Source organism: Amblyomma mixtum, chromosome 7, assembly GCF_055824585.1.
Source record: "Amblyomma mixtum isolate Tamu chromosome 7, ASM5582458v1, whole genome shotgun sequence".
In the NCBI taxonomy this organism is placed as follows: domain Eukaryota; kingdom Metazoa; phylum Arthropoda; class Arachnida; order Ixodida; family Ixodidae; genus Amblyomma; species Amblyomma mixtum.
Window position 1 is genome coordinate 27,616,036 of NC_143018.1, and position 18,792 is coordinate 27,634,827.

At 45.6% G+C, this 18,792-nt stretch overlaps 1 protein-coding gene across 5 annotated transcripts in view; it reads left to right on the forward strand.

Moving 5' to 3' along the window:
* Positions 1 to 8,059, forward strand: part of LOC149335427 (complement C3-like) — a 74,674-nt gene extending 66,615 nt beyond the window's left edge. For all 5 annotated transcript variants that reach the window (XM_089552111.1, XM_089552113.1, XM_089552112.1 and 2 more), the window contains 5 exons: positions 629 to 718; positions 2,578 to 2,682; positions 2,787 to 2,870; positions 4,740 to 4,884; positions 6,891 to 8,059. In XM_089552111.1, coding sequence (XP_089408237.1) covers positions 629 to 718; positions 2,578 to 2,682; positions 2,787 to 2,870; positions 4,740 to 4,884; positions 6,891 to 7,020 — 554 coding nt within the window. In that variant the 3' untranslated portion in view covers positions 7,021 to 8,059. The remainder of the gene's footprint in view (positions 1 to 628; positions 719 to 2,577; positions 2,683 to 2,786; positions 2,871 to 4,739; positions 4,885 to 6,890) is intronic.
* Positions 8,060 to 18,792: the final 10,733 nt, after the last annotated feature.

Sequence of the window (18,792 nt, forward strand, 5' to 3'; positions counted from 1 at the left end):
AGTGTAACGTTTACTTACGTGCTTTTTGTAATAATTTTTGTTTTACTGACTCACGCCCCCCCTCCTCATCCTCCTTGATTTGATGCCTGAAAGGACCCTCAGAGTAAATAAATACTATTATGTACAAGGCAGCCACCATTATCACTGTCATTATCATCACCAGCTGTAGCATTAACTAGGGCTCTTTTACCATCTTTTCGGTGGCCTCCTGCAATTTAAATTTCTGCACTGTGTTCGAGTTTTGATGTACCCAGAGAAGTGCATCTAACTGCTGCAGGTGGCATGACAATCAGCTACTCAAGTGTTGTGAAATGAGTTTGTAGGTTACCGATCATATTTGAAATAGCAGAAGGATGAGACACAGTAAGAAAACACCACGAGCGTTGCCTATCAACTCGTTTTGTTCCAAAAAACTCACTAACAAATATAGGTTTGACAAGCTTAGAACAACAAAATAATTCCAAAATAACCCAGGTAGCCTCAGAGATTTAGCACAGTTGCAGGGCTAGATTCAATACATGGGTTCTATAGGGGAGGTTACAGCTGGCATTAGCAGAGCTAAAATATTAAGACCATCAGACTGAGGTTCGAGGTACATCGTGTTTTAAAGCTCAGTATTCTCTTTCAGTGCACTCGTGTTCACAATTTTACGGGCCCGGCTCCACTAGTCCACTTTTGAAGCTGGTCTGCGAAAACGATCAATGCCAGTGCGCCGAAGGTAAGCACACTTCTTCGCTGAGCTTTTCGTTCACATGCCCACAGTGAAACAATAATACATAAGGCGAAACAAGTGACACCGATCATCTCAACCTTGTTGGTGCTTCAAAGAAGTAACTGTGAGGGGGTATACTTTGAAGGAAATTTTGAGGCATTGGGTGCGGTGATTCCCCTGTGACGCTGTGACGCCATGGCGTCCATGCTATGTTTATTTATTTATTTATTGGAAATACCTGCAGCGCCCGAAGGCATTATTGCAGGGGGGATGAGGATACATAACAGGAGATTAGGCCGGAAAAAAAAGAGGAAGAAAAAAAAGCAATACAACAAGGCATGACACAGCAAGTACAAAATGAATGAAATATGAAACAACAAAAAGACATGACGAAAAATAAAAAAGAAAAAAAAAGAAAAAAAAAAGAAAGCCAACTGCGCACTCATACATCCGACAGCAACGCGCGGAACATAGGCTCTGAACGGCACTCAACAATTTCATGGGGCAGGCGATTCCAGTCATGAATGGTAGATGGGAAAAATGCGTTTTGATAAGTGTTAGTTTTGCATTTAATTTCTCTAATCTTCCACCCATGGTCAAGTCTGTTTGACCTGAAATGCGGTGGAAGTAAATAATTTTCTTTATCTATTTTTATTTTTCGGTGAAAGATTTTATACAGCATTTCTAACCGGGAGTTGGTACGGCGTTTCCGTAACAGCTCCCATCCCAGCGTTAGTTTAATGTTAGTAACACTGCTGTTAAAATCATAATTACTTGAAACAAACCGAGTATGTGGTTCCTGAAGGTCTTTAATGAGATGCGGGTGCATTACATCACACTCACTATCAATCACTACCATTAGGTGGCTCAGTTGCGAGCTGCAGTATTGGCCCAAAGAAGACTGTGCATCCGTTGCTCCAAGGTAATAGAGGTATGAGTGCAATTTCTTTCCCAGTCGTAGGCAGAAGGGCGCAGAATTTTTTCAGGAGCTGTACGTACAGACAAGAAAGACCCTGCACTTTACGTTCCTCTGGCATTAAGTGCATTGGCTAGTTTGTCTTGCGTACAGAACACAAGAGTGATTCTTTTTTCTGCCGCAATCGTTCAGATGGACAGCATGTGTGAGTTATTTTGGTTAGAAATATAACGACTGTCGTGTTAGAGATGTGCACTATATAGAATGCTTTCAAAACTTTTCGTCGCTGCAAGAGACATAATAAATATGTAATTACATTGACAAATGCATGCGAAGTTAGAAAGTGCACGAAACAGCTGCCTGACAGGTCAGCCTTACAGCCGTTAGGATTGACTCTGTCAACCTCTAACCAATACTTTCTATGCGAGTCCACTTCTCCCATTTTCACTCTTCGTGATAGGTTCATACTACGCTGCATCTATTGTTTCCTATTCTTCATTGGCTGCTGTCTGGAGGTGGTGTGACATGGCCTTAGTCGATTACAAGCAGTAAACAAAAAGGAAAACAAGGGAATCGAAAAGGAATTGCTGTATATACCGGCCGAAAAACTGCTCACCTGACACATCTGCGCTTTTTGCCGAGCATTTCTTCTTACAGCTGAATGACGAGAATGTAACCATTCCATATCGATTCCATTAACAATTTTTTCGTTCTCTGGGGTTGGCACTAGAGATGCCATGCCCTGCATCAACTCTATGTCACTGGACCAAGACGAGTGCTTTAGGGGGTGTGGCATATCTGGAGTTGGTCACAAAGCACAAAAACAAACAGAAATGAGACAAACAGAATGTATTGTTACATTATAGAGGTTAAGAATTATTTATTTTTGTGGCATTGCAGTCAGATCTCCCCTTCAACGAAAAGCTTAACAAAAATGTTCTTTTCTCAGCGACATGCCCAAGGAAAGAGCCCTTCATCGACGTCGAGAGATCGGGAACCACATTAAAGAAAAGGCAGAAGCTAGAGGGACTGATGTGCCAAGAGCATGATTTCGGTAACGTATTATCTTCATTGTTATTTACAAAAAATAAAAGCTTTTTGGCGGTGGTGTATTCAAGACTTGGACTTATATAGTGGGTTTTTCTCTCTTGTTCTCAGTTTGGATCGGAACGGTGTCTCACAACAGGATCGTCAATGGTTACCGTTACATCGACTTCCGTGTGGACACCGTTGTGAAAGAAGGTACAGTGCAACGTTTTCTGTATCACAGTGGCAGCAATAAGCGGTATTTTTTGTGGCTCTCTGCTATTGCAGGGCAGTGGCGCATCACTTAGCCACTGTGCTAGGAGTGGTATGAAGACACTCAGTGATCTATGAATGTAAGGTAGAGAATGACCAATAATGCATGTATGGGCATTAACCTATTAACGCTATCGCGTCATACCCTTAAGGCCGAGCTGAAAACCAATTTCGCCGATCTTTGTCTGAAGCCTGCTTAACTTTGAAAACTGAGCCGCGAACCGTCCTCGAAATGTAAACCGCAGTGCAAACCGAATTGCTAGCACACCTATTCACAGTTGACCTAACCGCACTATATCGTACGGCAGTTTTTTTAATGCAATTTTACCCTTGCCAGCGCCGCCTCTATTTTTTTAAAAATAGAGGAGGCGCTGCCCGTGCTACCACAGCTGGTTGTTGGCCATGCTGATTGATGGCGCCACAGGATCTGTGCCACCGGCGTGCCCATTGCACAATGACGGTGTAGCGACGCGCATGGTTCGCACCAGCTGCGTGCCAAAGGAAGCGAGGCAGCGCAGAGAACGCTCTCAGACTTTTGACTCGGCAGGGCGCTGCCGCTGGGGTTTTTCCAGCTCGCTTCAATAAATGTGAACGTGGTCCCCCCTTCCCTGCGACCTCAAAAACGGGAACTCGTGTGCTGTTGCCTCACTCACAAAGTGCAACCAGGACTTTGCGTGTGCCTCTCGGGCTTTACCACTACGGGAACACGAAGACGCTGTTGATGATGCATGCTCTCCTCCAGTGGTAGGGCAGCGCATAGGCACCAGGGACGGGTGAATTGAAAGTTTCGCCAATGTCCGTTTAGGTTCGGCTTCATGTTCTCCTCTGTTCTTGTGTTAAGGTCACCAGCGTCGCGCCGACAACGGCAGCTAAAAAGATTTGCTGCTTAAAACGGTGTCTTCTGTATTCTTGTTGCGAATGCGTGAAGCGACTACGCATGATGACTACTCGTCTCTCCAGGTTCGTTCACTTTGGGCGAGCTGAGGAAGTGCAGAGGCAGTGGGCTTTCTGGCTCTCTGCAAGCACAGAAGTTTGAAAGCTCATAGTCATTTGCGAACACCGGCGCGCATTCGAACTTCTCGGCAGTCACCTTCTGCATCTCATCTTCATTGCTAGACGTGTCTGCAAAGTTTGTGAGTGTTGTAGCTTTTACCTAAGCAGCACAGGTAATCAGCCCAATTTTGCAAATGAATGGTTTCACTCTGGTTCTTTGTAGGACTGGCTTTTGACGATACGTTCACACTATTGGGCCGATTACCTGTTCTGCTTGGGCAGATAAGCTATAGTCACCATAAATGCCAGTTAGTGCGCAGTCGACTGTTACCCCAGCAAAATCTTTTGGACCACCTAGTTTTCTCAACAGTGTCATGGCAGTCCACGCTTTATTTCATGAAGCGAGCAGGGGATCCTGAAGCCTTATATGAGCTTTTTAATTGACTTGACCTGAGGTAGTGAGCCTATGTGGCGAACCACTGCTGTAGTGACGAAACCAATCCACGCCACTGCATGGATACTATCCATTGCACTTAGTCATGTTATCCTTCTTTTTGGTGTCTGCTGTGAAACATTAAACCATGGATTGTTACTGTGGGGCATTACCTGACTTAAAGAATGTTTGAGTTATCTCTTTGTTGACATACGGTTATCTCTTGGATACATGGTTTCTTGTGCCATTTCTCCGCCTCAAGAATGACGAACACTCTGGCATGTTCTCAAGCACTAACCATTTGTTGCCACTTGGCGAAAGCGTGTCGTTAAGTGCCAGTGATCTCTTGTCATGTGAACTACACTAATTAATCAGAACCTGTGCAGGTGCAGAGAACAGCTCCTCCGCCATGACGGGCCTAAAAGTGTTCGTGGCGAGGGAGCTTTGCAACACGGCTGACCTTATCAAGGGAGGACGCTATTTCATCTTCGGCCGAGACAGCGAACCCCATGAGAAGGATGGCGAAGTTGTGTAAGTTTTCGGAAAATTTTTTTTTCTTGTTTCATGGAAAAAGAGGCGGCCGTATTTCACCGTTGCACATATGACAGAGATCAGGCTACTGCCTAATTTAAACAATTGTAAGCTGGTCAGTCTTGAGTGGTCACAACCACCGCTTGCATTGCCACATGTTTGAAGTAGTAGGCTTATCATTCTCATGAGCGGCGATACTAGTAATGTGTTACTCTACAAGCTAATGTTCATCGATTGTCTTTCATGTAGATTTTGTTGTGCGACGTTTTAATGAGCAAATAGCAGATCTAACAGGAAAATGAAATCTGAGGTCTGTATTGCCCAAGCAAAAAGCGATAGCTGAGTGAAATTTGAAGTCCGTGAACTCAAGCTGAAAAAAAAAGAAGAAACAGGCAGTCACTTGCCGGTTGACATATCTGATCACGGTATTAACATACTGTGAATGTTAATGTCACACGAAAGATGGCTTTCCTTGAACGTTTTTCTCTTAACTTTTCATCAAAATTCTAATTTCTGCTTTCACTGCCGTGGTGGCCCAGTGGCTATGGTGCTCGGCTGCTGACCCGAAAGACGCAGGTCCGATCCTGGCCGCGGCGGTCGAATTTTGATTGAGATGAAATTCTATGGGCCCGTGTACTGTGCGATGTCGGTGCACGTTAAAGAACCTCAGGTGGGCGAAACTTCCGGAGCCCTTCACTGCGGCAGCCCTCATAGCCTGAGTCGCTTTGGGAAGTTAAACCCCCTAAATCAACCAAACCAACCTAATTTCTGCTTTCGCTATCAAAATTTCACTCTACCGTAAGTAATTTTACATGAATTGTCCTGCTTTTGCTTGTAGACATTTCACAACACCAGTCAAGCATTATTAGCGTACACTTGCGTTACATGTAGACTGCGATGCGCCTACCTGTACCTGTACACTGTGTAATGAAAAAAGTAGTGTCAAGAGTAGTGAATCATGCGTCAGTGATCCTTTCATGGTTCTTTCATAAAAATGAATGCCTTTTATAAATTCTCTGGCGCAACCAGTGACCTAAGCTTTATTCTGTAAGAAGCATGGCACATGCTTTGAGACTAAACTGTGCTCTTCCTTCTGTCTAGTTTCTGCCTTAAAATTTTCTAGCGTACAAATAGGACTCCGTACTACTGTACAAATAGGATATCGTATGTTTTTACCCTTGTGATAACGCCAATTACAGTGACCCTGGTTTATGGTTTATGCGGGTTTAATGTCGCAAAGCGACTCAAGCTATGAGGGATGCCATAGTGAAGGACTCCGGAAACATTGAATACCTGAGGTTCTTTAATGTACACTGACATTGCACTGTACAGGGGCCTCTAAAATTTTGTCTCAATTGAAATTCGATCGCCGCGGCCGGGATCGAACCCGTATATTTCGGGTCAGCAGCTGAGCATCATTACGATACCAGTCGTGGTGTAGAGTAACTCTGGGTACGGGTGAAGATGTCTGCTGCATTTTTTTTTAGAGAAACCAGTTGTTTTGCAGCAACCAGACATTTTACAGTATCCAGTTTTTACAGTAATCATTCGTCATGCACATTAATGCAGGTTCTCATAAAATACTGGTTTTCGGCTTGATACACGCGGCGAGGGAGAGAGGCCAGAGGATGATGGCCTTGTGAGATCATGAGTGACGTCAATATGTTTGGACCATTCAGCGATGCATTGCCATGACGTCGCTCATAGCGCCACTATGTTTTCACCAATAAGCATGGAGCATTGCACCTGTGTCGAGCTACGCCGACGGTGCTGCAGAAATGAAGAAAATCATCTTAACAGCAGTCGCTCCAAAAAATTTATTCTTAGTAGCGCCCCGTTCTGTTTGGCTGCTCTGTCAGTATCCATGTCACTGTATCGCTGTTGCTTCCCACTGATGTAGCAACGTTTAGCCTTGTTATTGAACAAGCGCTCATGATCGCTACTGTTTGATTGCGCTTAACATTTCCGCGATTAAAATCAGTCTTTATTCATGATCCTTCTTCCAGAATGAGGTACACCTTGGACAAGAACGTGCGGCTCTTTAACACCGCAGATGGCACAGCATCCTCGAGAGGAAGCAGGCTGTATTCAGTGCTCCAGTGGCTCACCAGCCGGGGCAGCTGTCAGGGCCAGTGACGTAGCTGCCGCTCACCAATCGCAGGGTTCTCAATTCCCTGGAGCAGATTCCGGTGCCAGCGTTAACGCGCTGACTTTTTGCGTTGTTCCAGCCAAGCATCCACCAAAAATCAAGAGTGTGTCTGCTTGGCAATGAGAAGTTTTCTGCAAATACTCAGCAACGCGACGTAGAGTCACAGAGATTACCATCTACACTGCATTTTGGGCATTCAGATGCATGTTAGTTTACTATTTTTTTCACTTCAGAAGCGCTGTTTTTTTGTAGCCTTTGTAAAAGCATACCATCTATGTGGACGACTTTTTGCACATGGTGCACCTTAGCCAAATTCTCGATTTTGAATACTCGTTAGAGGCTCTTAAGTGCTTTCCTCTGGCTTTGCTGAACACACAATCCTCGAGAACAGCGACGTTACAATGAAGTCCTAATATACTGCGTTGAATGCAAAAAAAAAACAAATCAAACCTAGCATCCAGAGCGTTTTGTCATCGCCACCATGATCCCATGCAGAGAATTTTCAATTTGCATTTTACAAAGAGAAAAAAAGACTCCAACCTAAATGAGTTTGAGACATTCAGTGGTAGCCTCTATTGTTCTGAGACCAATAACACGTTCTGTATTCACGAAAAGAAGTCTGATCCTCTTCTGACAAGCCCCGATCCACATCAGAGCACATATCCTATAGTCATATAGCGGTTAAAACTGCCTGCAGGATAAACTTGTTGTATCCGCCCTGAGTGTGTGCAGTGCAAAACATTCCTCTAGCTTATCGTGAAAGCTTCGTCTTCTCACAGGTCATGGATTTCACATTCATAACATCATCAAAGCAGCAAAACTACTTAAACATGTGGTGTCTCCTGGGATCGCACAATTGCTGTGTACGCCATGCAAAAGTGCTGGCTCGTGGTTACCAAGTCAGTGAAGTGCAGCTAAAGGCTGAAAATAAAATTACATATGGCCTTCACTTGCTTGCACTTTGTTCCTGAAATGTTTAGTCACTGTAGAAATAAAGACAATAAATATTTCATTATTTGTAGCTCACAGTAGAGTATGTGTTTGTTTCTGTGGACTTTTGCCATGGTTCCCCGTTGTTTGCCACTCCGGGCTTGGTCAGGATTCATCAAAGTGTGATAAAGAAGACTCATCTGTTTTAAAATGTCATTATGAGACTATATATGACTATGGAAAGATCGTAGCTTCATATCTACTGTAGGTACCGTCTATGCCAAAAGTAAGTGCTGCATTACACGGCTAAAAACATATCCCACTGGTTGGTTACTTACACAGATGGCACACTTCTACAGCAGTCCTAGCCAACAGCATTCTCTCAAAACTCACGATGTAAAGGTAAAAAGGCTGGAACGAAACAGGTATTACTCGATTGATACTGACACAAAACGGATCTTGTGTAGCTTATGTTCGCCTTTTTTTTTAGCAGATTTAGTCGCACTCAGCAACAAATGTAGCTGGGTTCCTTTACTGTCGCATATTAAGTTTATACCAGAAAACAGAGAAAAAACGCGCTCGCGAGAAAAACGCGACGAACACACACAGTACTCTAGGGTTGGAGATTTTTTTCGAGAATATGTCAACTCATCTACACCAATGTATTCATTGAGCAAGTTTATCATACTTTTGGCTATCCAAAGCATAAACAGCGCTTTATAAAAAGATCTCTTGGACCAAGTTCTGCACTGTGTCTGAAAGAAAGAAATCTTATGAAGCAATCAGTGAATCACTAAATAAGTCCAGCCACTCAGTTATGCAAATCACCAATTATTCAGGTTTATCAAATGTTATGCATACAATCAAAAATCAATAAGAAGTTAGGAGTTCAGATCACCTCGTGGTTACAACCATCGAGACGACTGCATAATGCGAAACAAGGCACATTAAATATAATAAATCGATGGCTGCTGGTTGCTGCTATGCCAGTATAACATTTTAGCGAAAGCAAAATCGCAAACCATAAAATAAGTATAGGTGAATAACATGTGTGGAAAGCTTCCACTGGTCGACCTCCAGATGGTTAGCTCATGAATAGGTATGCTCAGCACTAAAAAGACTACTGGGTACAGTATACTGCTTGTTCGCGTCGCCCAAACATCGGCACAAAAGAATAGACCAAAAATCGTACAGGTTCTTTAGTATTTCTTGAGTATTAATCTGATTGCCATGGCACAATCACATTTACATGATCTACATTTCGCTCGCACCGTGAGCTATGATTCGTTTAGTTGCTGAAGGCTGGAGTGACGTTCCGTCTTTCTTCGTCCAGTCCTGGCGGCTACGGCTCATTGTTTGCTCCACTGTGATAAGTCAAGGGAAGGCGTTGCGCTTTAAGGCGGCAACATCGCCTCGATCGAGTCCGCGATGTCCTTTAACGCCTTTTCGGATACGCCTTCGATTTCCGCCAGAATGTAATGGTAGGCATCCGGGTAGACTTGTTATCCGCGGGCACGAAAACATGGAGCTGTGTTTCTGTACGTTACGAGCTTCACCGCAGCAGCAGTTCATTAACTAGTTGCAGTCGTGTTTTACCTATTGCTTCACCTGAAAAAAGCCAGAGACGTCCAAGCCCGCCAGCATCCCACCCGCATTTGGCTACAGCACTGTCTGTTGCTTCCTATTACTGTTTGACCAGTCGATAAGGGAAACATGCTCGCCAACAAGCTCCGAAAATTATTTTTGTGATGCAGGCGCACTTACTGTGACGGTGCTTTGTGTCAATTCCTCAATGTAATTCTCGTACAAGGTTGGTTTCTAAAAAAGCCAAATAAATTTCACAGCGAAATCTTGACCTGGCAGAGTTAAAGGACCCCGGCTTGAGTACCCTTGAATCGCAAGTTTGCTGTCTTGGCTGCAGTGAAGACTTTGTGCTATGTGTTTAAGGGGAATCCCCTTAGGTGGAGGGAATTTGTAATAAGAGAGAAATTACTGATTAGCATCCAGCCCAGCACAACCACACGGCTACACAGGAAAGCTATAGATTTCACAGGACCTTCCTGGTACTGGAGCCATACATGCCCCCTGCACGTGATGCGATACATAGTGCGAGTGAGTGCCATAGGTCGTGAAACAATTAACACCCATTGCAGGAATCGTTATGAAAACTGTGATTGTTTCATTTGCCACCGACCAAAAGTTGATGTGGGAAGGTTCAACAGTTCTGTGAATTGTTAGAACTCATAATTTTATTAAACAAAAAAAAGCCATATCTTTAATGTTCTGACAGTGGTTCAGAAGTTGTTTGCCTCATCCAGGCGTTGACCATCCGATTAAGGCAAATATATGCATGAATACGTATACTCGGCAGTTATATATAGATACAAATATTGAGAGAAGTGAAATAAAGAAGAGTCAATGCTCCCTTCTTAGTTCAAGTATAGGCATAGACCGATAGTTACGGACGTCCATGGCAGCATGAATTAAAATTATCAAAGTGTGATGCCAAGCGAGTCAGCAAAGCAAAAATTCACTCCAGAAAGAAAAGCTGCTAAATACAGGCCATTTGATTCGGCATAGTAACTGGAAAGCGGCAACCTGACACCTGCGCGGCTGTACTGCGCGGCTGTCGATTGTCTGTGACGAACGCCCAGGGCTCTCGTCAAGGTAGAATTCAAGGAAATACTGTTTTTTTTTTTGATTATCCAAAAAGTTCGCAGTGGCTTAGCTCTGCTATGCCAGAATATACGTAACGTGAGCAGTGTCGTCACGTTGCTCTGCGCTGGCGGCAGTGGCGAGCGCGCGCGGTGAGGCGAAGGCAAATGCACGCGGCGATTCGAGCCAGCTGTGCGCAGTGACCTCACTCGCGCATGCGCAGTATGGTCGACGGAGTGAGCGCACGAAACGGCGAGACTGTGGCCAATGTAGCTCACGCTACAAAAGGTGTCCCAAATGCTCAGCCTTCGCAATGCCTCCGGGAAATGAACATATCAGTCAATGTTTTGGATGGGCATTAAAGGGAAACTGAGGAAAAATTAAGCTCTTTTGTAACTACATAACTGGGCGGTATAACGACAAAAGGTCACTGACTTCACTTAATATGTACCTTCTGTAAGACAGAAAAGGTTTAAACAACGAAAACCAGGTGTCGTGACCTCCGGCCATTTCAGAAAGCGCGCGACTATATCGTTGCTAGTCTTCCAGCTGCGACGCTGCATCTCCCCCGACGCCGCCTCCATGCGGACTCGGAGGGGCAAGGGTCTTCTGGAGGAAATAAAGTTTCTTCACCTCACCGCGACGGCGTCATAACAGTATTTTATGGCGCGGATATATCTTACCCCCTACCTTCTCTATCCATCACCACCTGGCTCGACTGGCTTGGCTCTGAAGGGGAGGAAGAACAGCGACTTCTGGTCGCCCAGGCGATCGACAAGCTCGGCTTGTAAATAATGGCGGAATAAAGGTCTACTACTACTATGGGGCTAGGCTACACTGCCATTCCCTTCTTGCCAGTGATCAAGGAGTTCTTTTCAGTCTTGATGCGGAAAGTTTGAACCGCGAGTAATGAGGGTAAAAAATGTTCAATCTCTAAAGCTAATTTTCTGTGCAATAAATGTCTTTTGCTCACCGACAAACGTCAACGTAGCCAAAACGAGCCATTTAGTTCATTTTTACAGAAAACAAAAATTGAAAAGAGTTTTGTTTCTCTCGAACGAAACACATTTGCAGCAGAAAGCTTCAGCGGGGCAACCCCGGATTCGGAATACGAAACTGGACGCCGACAATGTCGCCGATGTGATAAAGACCCGGAGCAGGTCCCTGCGCAGCCATCGTTGCGCAGCCATCGTTGCAAATTTGAGTTGGTACATGGCGGCATATATCTGTATTCGGATCACACAGACGCTGCTTCCCATAAAAGGAGACCCTTTACGAGCTAGACAAAGTCAAAAAATGAAATATAGGTGTCGCCACCCTTGACCATTTTCGCAAGCAATTGCAGTGCGCCGAGAAAGATTTGGGTGAGGATGGTAAGGCTATATACTACCCTGCAATTCACTTCCAAATATTTACCATCGAGTCCTTTTCGGGGCAGATGTAGCCAGTTCGAATCGAATAGCAGAAAAAAAATAAACCTAATAATTGTTTTCAGCAATAAATGCGTCTTTTGCTGCCGGACAGACATCAACATACCCAAAAAGGGCTATATAGCAATGGTTTTGAGAAGAAACCAAAATGGATGGGGCTGCCTTCAGTGTCCCGGGGCCTCAAAGCTTGGGGCCTCCTATTCTAAATCTCCCTAGTAACGCTTACAAACTGGGCAAGGAACTATCTCTTGCGGATGCTTTGTCGCGGCCTTCCGTACTGGTCATTCCAGGACTACGTACGCACACCTAGGGCGGACTATTATTCAGCAGCACAAGGTAATCGCACCATGCTCAAATAAAGCGAGATTCTAGCCCCACTATATGCCTTATTAACCCTTTTTGCGACATCGGGACAACCCTTGTCCCACCTGCTAGGCTGTAGCAAAACGACTATTGTGAAAACTGCGAGAGAGCTGGGTTTGCTTGAGACGACTGGCGCCATCTAAGAGAGATGTGTTTAACTATTCTATGCTTTCGTTTTTTTCTGCTGGGTGGCGCAAGCGTCCCGTGTGTGTTGTAGTTAGTTGCTTTTTTTCGAAGGACGGAGCTGTGCACACACGATTTTCGAAGAGCAACATTTTTCTTCAAAAATGCCAGGTAAGACGCCCATTGTGTTCTCCGTGCTTCTAAATATGTCAGGCTCATATGAGTAAAATTGTACAGTTCGTACAATGTTGTAAAGAATTCTGTGTTCGAAAGTCTGCAGGCATATGGAAGTTCATTAGGCTTAGGCTCTAGAAGCATGGCGTCGTGTGTCGTTCGTTCTCGAATGAAACGTATAAATTTATTATGTATTCATTCGTCCTTGCAGGGGAACGGAGTCTCACCGCTGAAGAGGCATTAGAGGTGTTTTTTAGCCTGCCTGACGGTTCGGAAAGTGATGTGTCAAGTGATTCGGGTGACGAGTTTACCCTACCATCAACGTCGGCTTTCGCTCCGATATAGTCGTCGGAATGCGACGAAAAAATCGAGCCGCCGCGCAAGAATAGACCCAAGAAGGCATACACACGCAAAAAGAAAACTAAGAACGCGCGCGCTAAGCCCATTCATCATGACAGTGACCACGAAGAGGAAGAAGACGATTCCCTATGAGCAGGATGGAGAGCCGGGCAGCCTTGCGACATTCCAGTGCGCATCGCAGAAAATTCACCGTTCTATACTAACGGGAGTTCCACACGAAGTCCGTTTTCAAGGAAACAACCACTTCCCACAATCATCTGGCACAAGAAGGAGATGCCGCTGGTGTTCAACCAAGCGCGCCGAAGTGCGCACCAAGCTCATATAGCACAGGTTTTAACGTGTCATTATGTGTGCAGTGCTTTTCTTCCTTTCACTCATCAAAGTGAACCTAAAATCACGATGCAACTTTCTTTTGTGGTACCCTCTCGTGAGCATTGGGACACATGCTGTCCCACCTCCCTTTATTCCTTGTCGTGTGCAGCGGGACACATGTTGTCCCACCTTTTGTGCTAAAACCATTGTACGGAGAGTGACGAAAACTGGTCTGACCGCCTTTTCTTAGCCTCAATAAAGTGTCCTTGGATCAAAAAAACAATTTTTTTTGCGTGTGACCTCATGCCTTATATAGGGTTAATTCCAGATATGGCAATAAAGTTTATTCACTCACTCTAGGTATTTCTCACGCCGAAGTTTCAGGAGAATACAAAGCGAAAGCGTGGTCTACAAGCGGCACGTTCAGGCCCAACATGTGTGCATCTATTGAAAAGTACTTTAGCGATTGCAAACGGAGCCAACCATGTCAAGCCCGGAGCACAAAGACACTGTTTTTCAGCTACGAAGTGGATAGGTTACCCTGAGAAACCGTTGTAGGAATGAACTTGTTTCTTTACGGCGGCCGACAGTTTGCCAGAATTACTCACTTCTATTGCTGTCATTTTTTTTTAATGCATAAATTGCCCCATGTGGCAGTGAATCTACTGAAATCGTGTCCGCAAATTTCCCGTTAATGGACTACTTTCACATATGCGGATTTATAACGGCCAAGCATTAAACAACGAGTAATTAGTAGCCTTTCTAACCACTCCGTGTAGTATCTCACAGGCACTTAATTCGAGCCCTCATTATCTGCGCTCTATAACGGAATGGCTGAGATGACTGTCCCCGAGGCTGAGAAGCTATACTGAAGCAATTCTCGTTTACTATGGCCGACTTCCAAACGCTAAGCTTTACTTGATTGGCGAAATCCCGGGGAGCCATTTAGAAGTCGCCTGCGCTTACACTTATGGAGGCAATACGAGAACTCGTGTTTCCTGTAAACACGAGGAACCTGGTATCACAGAATATTTCCGGCGGTGTCGTACGCAACCGACTGCAGGAAATCTACCCTCGCCACAAGAGCCATTACAATCGTGGCTTCAAACATCTCCCGCTTCTATCGCAAATGCAGCACATAACAACGTACGACATACTCAAACGGACCAGGGCATCTGCGGTCTTCCTGAGGTGAACGGAGACTACGCGTTAAGCATTTTTGAAAATTAAAGACGGCCAGGAGATCAGGGGGATCCAGGAACGTCTACGCGACATAGCTCCGCAGCAAGGATGTCCTCTAGCGTCTGAGGTCCTATATATAGACGTCGAACAGCTCACTCCAGAGTTTCGAAGAAGTGCGAGGCGACGTCACAAATGTCGTTGCCCACTGCCGAAGTGACACTAAACTAATTGCTTGTGTAAGAAAGGAACTATTCAACAGAGCTGGAGCACTCTGACGTCACGCTGCCAGTAGCCCCCCCAATTCCTTCCAGAAAAAGAATGCAGTATCGGGAAATACAGTCGGATACAACTTAAGAACGCATCGGCTTTTTCCCATCAAAGTACCTCTTCCAGCCGATGGCATCGGCCGATTCTCATGACCGTGCTAGCCTGGCAATGCAGGGAGCGGCGCCACAGTGAAGATAGAGGGAAGGGATTACGCACTTTCGCCTACCACTCCCTGCTTTGTCACACTAGCAATGTCATCGGAATAGGCCGCCGTCATTAACTGGACGCCATTAAGCGGCTTTTTCCCTTTGACGGGGAAAAAGCCGCTACTCTCTTAAATTGCATCCGTCTATGGTACCTTTTGCGGGCAAAGCAGGTAGTGAGAACACAGTGTGACCAGGATTTTTGGCTTGAAAATATCTTTCTGTAAGCCAGAATTCCCGCAATATTTCGGGTAGATATGTATAGGTGCTTTTACATGAATGCGACAGCACGCATCCTTCAGCTTTTCAGGGCGTCTAATTCGTGTAAACGGTGATGATGGTTTATGGTTTATGTGGGTTTATCGTCCCAAAGGGGCTCAGGCTATGAGAGACGCCGTAGTGAAGAGCTCCAGAAGTTTCGACCACATGGGGTCCTATAGCGTGCACTGATATCGCACAGTATAATGTGATGCGCTACTTTGGCATTCATGTAAACGCAACTTGTGGAAGCAAAGAGAGCAAGAACAAGAAAAAAAAGCTGCGTTAACACCTAGCCAAAAATAGCCCACTTCATGAAAGACGTTTCTTTTACCATTCAGATCTTCAGGAAGCGTATAGTCCAAAAATAACTAATACGCCAGACCTGCTCAAAATAAGCCAGAAAAAAATTTTCAGCAGCCCAATTTGGCGACAAATAGCGCCGTCTGGGAACACTGGCCCGAGGGCAGCTACTAATCTCGGACGCCCTTCTCCAGTCCTCCTCGGGGTGTAGGCGAGGCTCGACGACGTCACGGCAGCAGCGGGAGGCGTTGCGAGCCGCCGAAGGCAAAGAGGCTGAAGGAAAGGAAAAACGGGCGAGGGGACAAATGAGATGGTAGGGGCGAATAGAATATGCACACTACACCACACTTGACCCTTTCTGCAGGCCCTCTCCTCGTTTCCAAAGCGTTTGTGCGTTGTTTGCTGCCGGTGGTTTCCGGCCAACCACCGACACTCCGCGCGCTGTCGTTTGTGCAACGGCGTCGCCTTGATAGTCCGAATTACGGAGCGGGCAGTTCCACGTCGCTCTTTATCACGTCACTGGCACTGAGCGCTAAAAGCATTAAGCCTGGTTATGTGTCCTATGTGTCCAGTCATAATAAATTGCCTCATTTTGCTTGGTCCGTTATAGTTGCAAGCCTATGTGGGCACGCAAATGCAATTAACTGCTTGCTACGTGCAGGTCCTTGGGGCAAACTCTGCTTTTGAAGCGGCTTTTCATTGCAACATCACAAAGCAAGCGAAGCGAGTAATGTTATGAACAAGTAGGACGCTTTTACGGGAAGCGTTTAACGCTGACACACATTCCTGGTATGCGCACTGACTTTTCCTTTCGGCGTAACTCAATGACCACAAGCCATGCCACGGAGACAGCTGCAATTGGCGTGTGTTTCCTAGCATATGGATTACACTTCGCTGTTGCCTGTCGTGTACAGTAACCTTGATATGGGCCTTTCACATCAACCCCCCATAAAATTTCTTGGTCGTTCCTTCCATAACGGTAACTTGCTGCGCAACGTACGGTCATGGATGCAGCTTAAATTTACTAGGGAAGCTAAATCGCTGAACCTCATTTCGCTCACGCCATTATTTTTTTTATCTTTTCACTTGTGTGAGTTTTCACTTCAACGTAACTAGAATTACTCTACAAAAGCACTCTGATTACTTAATTATAGCTATAACTGTGTATTGGGATCGAAAAGGGGTATTGGTGGTAGACTTCATGGCTCCTGGAGCCACAGTAGACGCGGACAGATATTGGGAGACCCTTAAGAAACTCAGACTGGCCATTCAAAATCGCAGAAGAGGAATGCTGAGCAAGGGCGTGAGTCTCCTCCTCGACAACGCTCGCCCTCACGTTGGCTGCCAAACCGTCGCTCTCCTGCATCAGTTTGGATGGGACGTCCTCAGCCACCCACCCTACAGTCCGGACCAACGTTTTTAGATCCCTTTCAGTTTGAAAGCTGCGGTGCGCGGATTGTCGCCTTTCCGTTCCTTCCGTGCGGTGGCGCTCGTCACGCTGTTTGCCCGACCAGCGTGGCCCTTCGCGTCTACGCCATGGTCACCGCCGCCTGATTTGGAGCAGCCAGCAGATATCAGCATGGAAGATATCAGCTGTCCTGTGCCAGTTGTTGGCAGTGACGCTTATCTTACAGTATAAAAAAGCTTCAAGCAAGGGTGCTTAAAGCATCCCACCAAAAAGATGCTAGAGTTTACCAACATTGTAAACAAAGCAATCCCGATTTCTTTGAAGGAAGGTCCCGTTTTTGAAAGGGACGTTTTTTGGGAGCTGCTAGACGAGCTTGAATTGCAAAACCTTGTTCGGCTTGGATGTGCAGAGCATATGGCCACTTTTACATGCCAAGTGCTGCATTTTGTCATAGTGACACGCATCCACTTCTAGGCGAGAGACGTGAACCGTCGGCTAGAGAACAGAGAAATATTGTCATTGCAAATAAAAAAGCTCGCCTTTAAGTAGCCATTCCCTCCGTGCTTCCGACTTAGTGTGTCTGCATTTAATGCTTGTCTGTGTTCAATGAAATTAACATTCTAAAAATGAAAGTGCAGTACGCTGCTCCTGTCTGTGCTATCATTGCAAATAAAAAGCTCTTCTATAGTTATTCCCTCCCTGCATCCAGCTAAGTGTGTCTGCATTTATACTTGTGTTCTCTGAAATTGGAATTCTAAAGAACGTGCAAAATGCTGCTCGCATGTGCGGTGCTTCGTTGATAATATAGCGCGGAATTTCGTGACTGTTCTAGAAGCGGAACATCGCTAGTTTTATCCTTTCATTAATGTTGCGTGCATTCTCCCGAAGAAATATTGATAGCTCTACTCCAACATACGCATATCATCAGCGCTAAACGTCGCAAACGTGATGCGATAAAGCGCAATGCAAACGATTGGTTTTTTGCGAACTGGCATCAGCCTGCTCTTTATCTCACCCTTACTAGCCAGGTGAAACATTTCTTTAACCATGAGACCGAAGTTTCAACGTGACAGCTCCAAAAGTACAGCAAATTTGAGCTCGACGTGTTCGCTCCGAATGTTATCGCGGATGAGAACAGGCTGTCACAGCAACTGCCAAGCGCGAGCGCTGCGGCGCCTCCGGGCCGACAGCGACAGCAGCGCCGCGTAATGAGTGGAAGCGGACGGGGGCCGCTTTCTCGGGCGCGGCGCGGGGGAGCTTGCAAACTGAAAGGGATCTAAAAACGTTGGTCCGGACTTGGGATCACGTGACTGCCACTTGTTTCAAAAGCTAAAAGAACATCTCGCTAGAAGGCGCTTTACCGATGATGACGAAGTGAAAGATGCGGTCAAACGCTTCCTCAACGGCATGGCGGCGAGCTGGTATGACATGGGCATACAAGAACTGCCCCAACGTCTGCAAAAATGCATAGACCGCAACGGCGATTATGTGGAAAAGTAGAATGGTCTGCTTTTTAAGTTATTTGTAAATTGCTTAAAATAAACATTTCTTACGATTTATAAAACAACTGGAGACCTTAATTTTGGGATGACCCTCGTACAAGGCCCGGCGTTATCGCTGGCCGGCGACACGACGTCGGTGGCATCGCCGGCGTAACGAGCGCACCGACGTTCGAGAGGCGGGGGAAGGAAATGTCGACACTGTCAACGATAGACTGACGTCCGTGTCTTCCTGTTGTCTATGCCTCCGTTTCCGACGATGATGCGAGCGGCGATGGTAGGTTTTCGCCTA